At 44.0% G+C, this 9,894-nt stretch overlaps 1 protein-coding gene across 1 annotated transcript in view; it reads right to left on the bottom strand.

The window, feature by feature from the left end:
- LOC119462070 (uncharacterized) overlaps positions 1-7,795 on the bottom strand; it is a 75,115-nt gene extending 67,320 nt beyond the window's left edge. The window contains 5 exon segments of the mRNA XM_049672414.1: positions 3,298-3,496; positions 4,201-4,365; positions 5,372-5,596; positions 6,086-6,172; positions 6,987-7,795. Coding sequence (XP_049528371.1) covers positions 3,298-3,496; positions 4,201-4,365; positions 5,372-5,596; positions 6,086-6,172; positions 6,987-7,677 — 1,367 coding nt within the window. The 5' untranslated portion in view covers positions 7,678-7,795.
- Between the last annotated feature and the right edge of the window lie 2,099 nt (positions 7,796-9,894).

A 9,894-nucleotide genomic window follows, 5' to 3' on the forward strand; every position in this document is an offset into this window, starting at 1 on the left:
TGTCGTATGTGTACCTGACCTAGTACTTTCCCGTAGTTACGAGGCGTGCACCAGCGTTGTCGGGTTCCTGGATGGCAAGACGACGCTTTCGCAGGCGTTCCGCTTAGTTTTCCCTAAACTTAGGGCCCGTGGCACTTCGCTGACGTTTTGTCTCGACTTCGGACGCCCTCACGCTAGAATCGGCACGTCGACGACGAGCCCTTTCCCGAGCGAGTTCACGGCGCAATTTCTCAAACGCAGCCTGCTCCTCGGTGGAACGCACCACGCGAGCCTTCCCATCCGGGCGCCGAAACTGATCTGAGGCGAGGTAAGCCCGGTGGAGCGCGCGCCAACCCCCTTTCCTTCGCTTTCCCTCCCCGCGACACATCAAACGACCCTGATTGGTCGCGCGCGTCACGTTCACCGCCCATGCTCCCCGTACAGATGGTAAACCAGCGGAGCAGAAATTTGCGGCCCGGTATGAGCCACACGTAATTTCTTTCTTTACTTCTCTCTTTCTTACTTTCTTTCTTTCCTTCCTTCCTTCCTTCCTTCCTTCTTCCTTTCCTGTCCCTGACTCATACCCGCATATCCCTGGCTCATACCCGCATATCCAATGCGGGTAGTGCGCCACACGTGATTTTATTATCGTGACGTAACTGATGAGCATGTGATGTCATCGATGTCATGACCTATAAGTCATGTTAGTCATACATCCGTACCCTTCCATACCAATTTTGGTATATACGAAGTGAACGAGACGAGAGTTTTCGACAGGTTTTTGATCGGATATTAGCGTGACATTACCACCACCACCGAACGACGACTTGTGAGGCAATACAAGCGTCGCTTGAAAATGCTAACCGCTCACATATGTCAATTCGGTTTTCGCAAGAATAATTCTACAGAAATAGCATTACTTAAAAAAAAGAATACATTCTAACACAGTTTGCAAGGAAGCATATAACCGTTAGACTATTTGTCATTATACTGAGCCATTTTATTTATTTAACCACGCAGGTAGTTTGCGAAGTTCCGCAGAGGAGTAGATTAGCACCTGCATCGCTTATTCTACATGTTAGTGATGGGGTACATAATAATTGTAATAATATCAACATAACCTTATACACATATGTAATGATACAGCATAAGAATTAGCAGTATAGTCATTATCTAATGGTATGAAAATTAATGAGGGTAAAACAAAGGCGATTATTTTTTAAATCAAGCAACAAAGAAATCTCTCAACGTGTAGATATTATTTTAAGCGGTCGTACCATTGAAGACCTTGATCATTTTAAGTGCCTAGGCGTTTTTTTTTCTGCAATTATGTCTTGGGACAGTAATGTATATTTTCAATTTCGAAATATTGCTCGGCAAAGCGGGAATAGTTAGTCGCCTCAAAAGCCTTCACTGGACATAGAATAAATTATTTATATTTTCTTGTTTTATTCACGCTTAACCTAGTGGCTTAACCCTTTGTTGGACACAACGAGAAAACAATTGTTATCTTGTGTAAGAGATTTTTAGCGAGCTTATTGATTCTTGATTCCATAAAAACCAATCCGAATGCCGAGAAGTGTTTTATTCCGGGAAAAAAAAGTGGGACCTATATGTCCCACTGTCCAATGAGGGCACTTTGATCAAGTGGGACTCATATGTCCCGCTGTCCACTTGAGGCAGTTCACATTTTTTTGTGAAATGGTGCGAAGCAAGTTGCACACAGCGGAACGTTGCACACATTGCACATGTACTTCGTGCGGACTTCTTTTTTGGTAGTTGAGCACCAGCGGCACTGTCATCGCGTGCCTCTCAAGTTTGGGTGGTGAGGGCTTCCGGAGAATCTATGCTTACGGAGAACCATCCGGAAGGTTCTCCAAACGATAATCATCATCACTGTTGTTAGAGTTCTCTGGCAAGCTCCAGAATAATTAAAGTGCTCCTTGAGCAGTGAGACGCTTCTTATCTTTACGAAAAGAAAGAAGCAATCAGTAGTGACCGAACAGCCCGCACGCTATACGCTAAGCCTAACCTGGAACAGGTGAGTCACACTGGTTTTCGTAAAAAACGTTCCGTTTGTCTACCGTACGCTAAACATTACAAATTATACCTGATATTTTGTTTGTAAGTGGTTACTGTAGTGCAAGAAACACAAGATTTACTCACCAGACATTTTTTTCTTGCTTGAAAGTAGCTCACAAAAACACGGAAAAATGGAAAAGCGGACATGAAAAAGAAAAACTGCTACTTGTCTTGTTGCGTGCTTCCACTTAACGGAAACGCTATGAAAGTGCATACAGAATGTTGTGGTATACTCAATAGATAGAGTTAGTGGTTTGTATATATTATATATATGGTAGAGCGAGCTCTCTTAAGGAGCCACAGCACCGAGAACGTGGAATGAAAAGTGGGACGTATATGTCCCGCTGTCCAGCAAAGGGTTAACCTAGTGTGTACTCGTCTAAAGTACCAGGATGTTTTTTAACCTGCAAGAAATAAATATAATGAAAAACGGTCCCTAAAATATTTCTGAGCGATTTCTTGCTCAGTAAAGACAGAACAGGGTTATGAGACAAGGAGAGGCGCAGTGTGCATGATACCAACCGCCTGTTCAAACTCAGGAATGCAAGCTTTTGCTTTATGTTGCAGTGTCTTCTCAATCATCGTGAATCTAATAATGTTGATTTGTTTTCCTGTGCTTTAAGCAAGTTACCATTTCAATTTATTAAAGCGAGAGCATCTTTTGATGGCACAGATACTGTCAACATTGTGTGATTATAATTTTTACCTTGTAACTTTACCGATGTGATCTCTAATTATGTGTTTATTTTTATGTAGGCCCTAAATATGCTTGTCTATGCCTGTGCTGCGGTGAACCCTTGTAATAGGGGAAGCGGGCTCATCAAGCTACCGAATGGCATCTTATCTCCACTGCGCCTCGGTCTGTTTGTTCAGATAGACGAAATGAAATTGATTGATTGATTGATTGATTGATTGATTGATTGATTGATTGATTGATTGATTGATTGATTGATTGATTGATTGATTGATTGATTGATTGCCCTGTCTGCATCCCTGTCCGTATGGGCGGGGCCCGAGCCGTGTTGACCTATCACGGAGAGGTAATGGTGAATTGCAAATAAAAACAGATTGGGGTAGTTTTACGTTATCCTGGCCCGAGTTTCCAGATCTTACACGTCACAATGAGAGTATCTAGTGTGTGACCGATGCCGGAGCTTCTCCCTCCGGCATCGGCACAGCTACGCATTACCAACAGCTATTTCAGTGATGTGTACTGACTTCATGCAGACTACATACCTGCTGGAAGTGCTCATGCTGGTTCCAGCAAGCTGCCAACCCGCACAGGAGAGGGACATGCCAGCGATGAGGAAGCTGATTTCAATAAGGTCACTGGCCGCCTCCATGAGGGCTATGGTACGGGCCTTAGGTTTAAAGAATCTGATCATCAGACCACCAAGAAACATTCCCAGCATCATGGCCAGAATCTTTGTCGGACCTGTCCTAACACAGACAAGCAAGAAAAATCCCAAAGCAGTGAGCATTGATTACTTATTTATTTTATTACTTTGTGTTGACTTCTCAAATGTGTTCACTACTAGAGTAAGGTGCGCTGTAAGCATCACAACTTATTAACCTCACGGCAGGCATAGAAATGTTGAGGATGCTATAAATTGAACATTATATATCACTTTCTTTTAATCAATACTTACAATAAATTCAAACTAACGTTATTTAATGCGGTATGTAAATACAGAGCCAAAATTGGAAATGCAGCTAGTATGAAAATGATCATTACTGTATTGATGTGTGGCACGTAAGTGTGATCCTAGCTTAGATACCGCAAGCTAAACGGGCCATATTCTGTTTATAGCTCCATCCGAACAAGAAAACTTCAAAGCAAGGAAACATTTTGAAAAAAGCTCAAAAAGATATTTCATAGTACTATTCTATTGCACTTTCTATATGTGAATGAAACTGGATTTCCTGATGTTTTTTGATGGGTTAACGTTAGCCAATGTCGCGGCGAAAACCGGCGAAACATTGTGTTTACTTTTCTAATATCAGTTAACCTTCGTGCAAGTCAAAAACCTTTATCTTGTTGTGTAATCACAGGAACATCTCAACCGTTTTCTTTTTCCTTGCTTCTTTGGTCAAGGTAGGGTGGGAGAGGCCGGGATGATGGTATAAATATTTACTCGCCTGTAAAAAGGCTGGCATTTGAAGCCGACACCCTGTAGTGTATTTCGACATACTTGGGGAACATAGTAATGTAGCCCCCAATACCGTTGAAGACGAACATCACGGTTGCAATCTTCCACATGAGGACAGGATTCTTACACAGCCTTGCGAATGACCGCCGGAATTCTGCACATAAAAGCGAAATGTGAGCAAATACCAGTAAAATAAACCTTGAGAGAAGAAACAGGTCTTTCATACATATCGACATTATGCCTGTGTGTAGTATATATGTAGTGGAGCGCTATATTGTGAGAATTAGGTGCAGTTGCTTTTAGTAAATACCAAATTGTTCAAAAGTAAATCGCGAACGAAAGCCAGGTGCTTGCGTTGGCCTAGAGAATATTCGACACATGGTTGCGATTATGTGAAAAACGGCACAACATTTCGAACACAGGGCCGATCTTCGTCAGGCCATGATCAAGACAAGTCACGGTGTCGAAACGTTGGCTCAAGGCTGAAGCTACTGTTGTTCGCCTACTTCATATGAAATAATGACTCAATATTTCGTTATACACATCAGTTCGCTGTAGAAGCGTTTATTGTAGTTGCGTTCGGCTGTATAGCCCAATCCGAGTGAATAAAACTTCAAGGCAAACAAGCATTTGATGGGTTGGCTTTAGTGACTGTCGCGACGAAAACAGGTGACACGATGTGTTCCCTTTTCTTATATCCGCTAATCCTCGAGCTTCAACCTTACTGTGAACCCGCCGTCTTGTTTGTATTTCAACACATGGTTGAAACAAGAACATGCACGTGGCTTCATAATGAATGAGCTCAGTGCCTTGACTGCTGATATACATGTTAGCTAGAACAAAGGTACTGTCCACAGCAGATAAACACAAAACTGCAAGCTAGTTGCTGCAAGTTACTTGACCTTCCGTTCAGTGTACAAGCGCTGTTAGCGTCTGTGTCTGATAGTCGTTCATGGTGGACTCCATTTTGCGTTCTCCAACACGTGCTTAAGAAAATATCAACTGATCCAAACCCGTTTCATTTTCACTTGTCGGACTTCAAAATGAGGAGTCGCACTGTACTGAGGCCGCTTGGTAAAGTAATAATTTGCCTAACTGTATGACTTAAAGCATGCACGTGCAAGTCTGCTAGCTGGAGTATGTGTAGGCCAGGACTCTACCTGCAAAATCACCGGCGACTTTTTCTCTGAGTGTATCAGGAGTTGACTCGGAAGAGGAAACCTTCTGCATCTGTTGCTTGTCGAGCGAGTGCGACTGTCTCCTTATGTGCTTTGGAAAGAGAGACATGGGCAGCGAAATGATGACAAGTGATACACCCCACAGGATGAAGCCCAGCCACCACGCTCCAATCCACTTCGGGTGTTTTGCAGTGATGCTTGGAGTCTCTAAAAGACAAAATACAAATTGTTGAATCACGTACCAAGTAATTCTTGTTTAGAAGGCCAAAGTCAGAGCTATCATCCATTCATTCATTCGTTTATTGTTTTTCAACGAACTACTACTATTCGCTTTAGAACGTAAAGATCCGTCACTGCATGTGGGTGAGTCTAAGAAAACATGCTCGTTTAATGGACCGTATGGCTACCTCCTAAAGACTAAGCAAGTTTACATGGCAAATAAAGACGTCAGTATAAATGTAGACGGAACGGACAGTTCAGTGCAAATAAATGGCAAATATTCTGGCCAAACTCATTGACTAGAGAGAACTGCGAACAATAGAAAAGAGATTTCATGGGACCCGCGACTCGTTCCTTACACTGGCGAGGCTATTGTGCCATCGGTTACTAAAGCCATGTCAGAATATAGGATTTGAAAGTTCAGCAGATAGACCCAATCAATTTTCTAGATTATGAAACAAAATCTCTGGTGCTTACCGAATGGTGACTCGTAAATCCGGAGACATACTGATGCCATAACATATCCAAGCATAGGCCCCAGGAATCGGAGTGAGAACACAATGCCTGGAATGTAAACAAGCGCTACTTGTTTCTCTTGCTCAAATAAAACGAGGTAATCAACTACATGAATACTCTTGCTCGTTGGGTAATTGTCCATCAGGAAAGGCTCAGAGTATTTCGGACCTGACAAAAAAGAAAGAAAGTGCCGAGGCCCTGCGAGGACTATTGCGTCTCACAATTACTTCGCTCTCTTTTCTTCATAATGTTTTTTTTTTTAAAGTAAGACATACGTGCGTGAAGTACATGGTGGCCAAAACATTCATTGGTGCGTCTACGAGCTCAGAAAATAAAACACTACACATAGAGTACCATAGACCTACTAAACGGTTGTCTTAAAGAAAGGAAAGTGAACACACTTCATCAGCAGAGCGTACCAGTCCGGTGGGCAGTTACGTTGATCATAAAGGTCTTTTAAGTGTAAAATAATTGGGATTACATGTTATCGACTTTTTACAAACATTTCATAACGGTGCATCTCCATAAGTAATTAAGAGTCAAAAAACACATAATCGCTTTTAGATGGCATGAGACACCGCATAGTGCGAGGATTGAGATCAATGTTTTTTTTTTTTGTTTTTTTTTAATGCTCGCTGCAGAACATTCCAAAATAAAATAGCATCACTGTGGTTAATGAAACAGTGGTCTATAGTTTCTCCCGAAATCATTGCTCCGGATAAGCTACTAGACTGACCCAGTACGCTAAAACCCTATCGAGCGTTTTACTACACGCTAAGAATTTAGTTTTCATACTGTCTTACAAATCAAATATCTAGCGAAGCTTAGAACATTCAGCATTATTCAAGAATAAGTTACTCACTAAAATAGATGATCGAATCTGTCTTCTTAGCATTGTCGTCCGTGTAGGTTGTGCCTGATATGTAGAAAGCTGCTCCGCCGAAGCCATTGAAGAAATTCGCAATGAAGAGAATGCACACGGCGAGTATGGCAGTGGCAGCTGGTGATTGGTCGCGAGCCACAGATGCCTCACTGCCGTCCGTACGACTGCAGAACTCTTTCTTAGAATCCCCTATCACCTGGTACTCTTGTTCCTCTCCTTGGAGAGCTGGTTGTCCTTGAGAGTCACCGATGAAACCGGGTCCATAGATGAAATATGGCAGGGCCGCTAGCACGCAGCCCAGGACAGACATTGAGACAGAGAACGCTATCATCCTGGGTCTGCTCACTTTGCGGGCATAGTAACCAATTAAAAGGCTGGCAAACAGAGAACTCACGTTGTCCGCGATCAGTATGACGCTGAACATTTTACCGGTGAGCGCGAACTTGCGCTCTATGGTGGTTATGCAGCCGTTGAGGTAGGCCTTGAGTGCTCCCTGGCACACGCCGTAGATGATGTAGCACACTAGGAAGTAGTGGGTTCTCGCAAATCGCTGCATCCATCGTGGCCTGTAATTGAAGATTCCGCACAGGTAGTCCGGGTCGGCTTCTTCGAATGTTGTGGCAGCGTCTGACGTCGGTAGTGGCTGAAATTTTGTACTTTTTGAAGGCATGTTTTCGCCTGAAATTTTCTAGCCGGTGGGAAAGTGAAGGTCCGGTGAACTGGCAAGTCGCAACGCGCGAGGCAACGGCACGAGGTTTTTCTTTCAAGTGCTCTCATCAGGTCGATGAGCATGCACGTTCCGATAAACCGGAAAGGACGTGTATCGGCTTGATAACACAAGTAACCTCTGGCTCCACAGAACCTTGTTTTTGGAGTTGGCACATAGCGCAAGGTGTTATCTACGGACGGCGTCATAAGGCCTTCGGGTAGCTTGTGAAAGACACACACTTGCTGACGATCGATTTCGTGTGCATGTGACTAAGGAAAATGGTCAGTGGCAGCCCTTCTGTTCGCAGAATTGAATATTGAGTTCTCTAATGCCAGTTTTTGTGAAGTATATTTTTGCTGGAAGTAGATGTTAAGAAGAAATTATGATTTGGTAAGAATGCCGCTTAGTTCGATTGGTGCAGTAAATGGAGCAAATGAGAGAGAAGGAGAGGCTCGACTTCAATTTAATTTCCTTCTCTCTGCTTCTCAAGAAATAATCGTCTTACTTCTGCTGTGCACATAAGTTTGCACAGAAACTGACCATTCGAACAAGGCGTTTCAGTATACCACTAAGTGATGGCATCGGTTCAGATTCGTTAAAGTACTGACACAATATTCCGAAATTGAATTAACTTGTGAGAATAATTTCTGTGGACACACACACACACAACGTCTACAAAATATCAATAGCAAGTGTAGCTTGAAACTTATTGAAATTCAATTTTAAAACAGGTGCGGGCAGTCAACCGCAATATGTGCAGCACCTCGTGACATCGACATCAGTGGGCTGCAGCTTGTATTTCAGACCAAAACAACAACAAGATTACGTCACGAGGATCCTCAAGTGTCGCAAGTGGCGAAACGCTGTACGTGGTGTGCTTGTGCGTTTTTCTTTTAAAGGCGTAGAAAAAATTTCATCAGCCCTTCCCTCGTCGAGAAAATGGGGGTAAGCGAAGCTTGTCGTGTATGTATCTGAGCTTCGTCAGGGTGACGTTCAGAAGCCGTTGCCTCGGGATTCTCTGATCGCCGCTGACGGCGGGCTTTCGCTTCCGAAGCCCTCGCCTCGGGATCGTCGGCTCCTCGCTGACGGCGAGCCTCGGCTAGGGAAGCCCTCACGCTAGAATCGGCACGTCGACGACGAGCCCTTTCCCGAGCGAGCTCACGCCGGCGTTCATCAAACGCAGCTTGCTCCTGTGCAGAACGCACCACGCGTGGCCTTTACATCTGTTCGCCGAAACTGATCTGAAGCGAGGGAAGCCCGCAAGAGCGCGCGCCAACCCGCTTTCCTTCCATGCCCCTAGGGCCACGCGACACACCAAACGAACCTGATTGGTCACGTGCGTGTCACGTGATCCCGCTTGTAGCCTATCCAATGCGGGTGGGCGCCGCACGTGATTTCTTTTTTTTCCTCCATTTATTTCTGTCTTCCTTCCTTCCTTTTCCTTTTCTTCCTTTTATGTCCCCGGTATGTGCCATTGAGCTTGGACCTTTTCTGCACTATCGCCAGGATCGGCCCTCTTTTCAGCGTGACACCACCACCACCACCACCGACACTTGTGAGCTTATAAAGCTTCGCTTAAAATGAGTTTATGCTTACCGCTCCTTTATTCTTACTGAATTTTTGCAGAGAAATCGTATTTCAACGCGATAGCGTTTAGGGCCCCGTGTCGCCGAATATCTGGCGTCGGCAACCGGCGTGTGATCGCGGGTGGCGGAAAAAAATCATCCAATCACATCGACCGCGCAGGCCCTCCACGTGGTGCAAGATATTGGTGAACAAAAATTGAATTTCTCACCGTGAAATCCGTCAGAAAAATGGTAAAGTACGACTTTACCATTCGGCGTCGAATTCGCCGTCGGATTGTTTACCAATCGGTGTCGGATTGTAATTTGAATGTACGAGAAAACCTAATTCTGCTACGAGAAAACTCAAACATTTCTACTAGACCTGCGCGCGTCGTGACAACAGCAAACAATTAATAAAATAGTAAGAAAAAGGTGCTAGGGCCTTCACATTTTAATATAAGACCACTTGTATTGCCCCTGAAAAAACGTATTTCCAGCAATGCATTCCAGTTTAAAAGTGAAGCCGACTTTAAGGGGATCGGCGTAAGCTTGGTCTTTGTAAGCTGGCTTTCCCATGTTTAGTGTTGCAGTGAATGAAGCCTACTTGCCGTAT

The sequence above is a fragment of the Dermacentor silvarum genome, chromosome 8, assembly GCF_013339745.2.
Source record: "Dermacentor silvarum isolate Dsil-2018 chromosome 8, BIME_Dsil_1.4, whole genome shotgun sequence".
NCBI lineage: Eukaryota > Metazoa > Arthropoda > Arachnida > Ixodida > Ixodidae > Dermacentor > Dermacentor silvarum.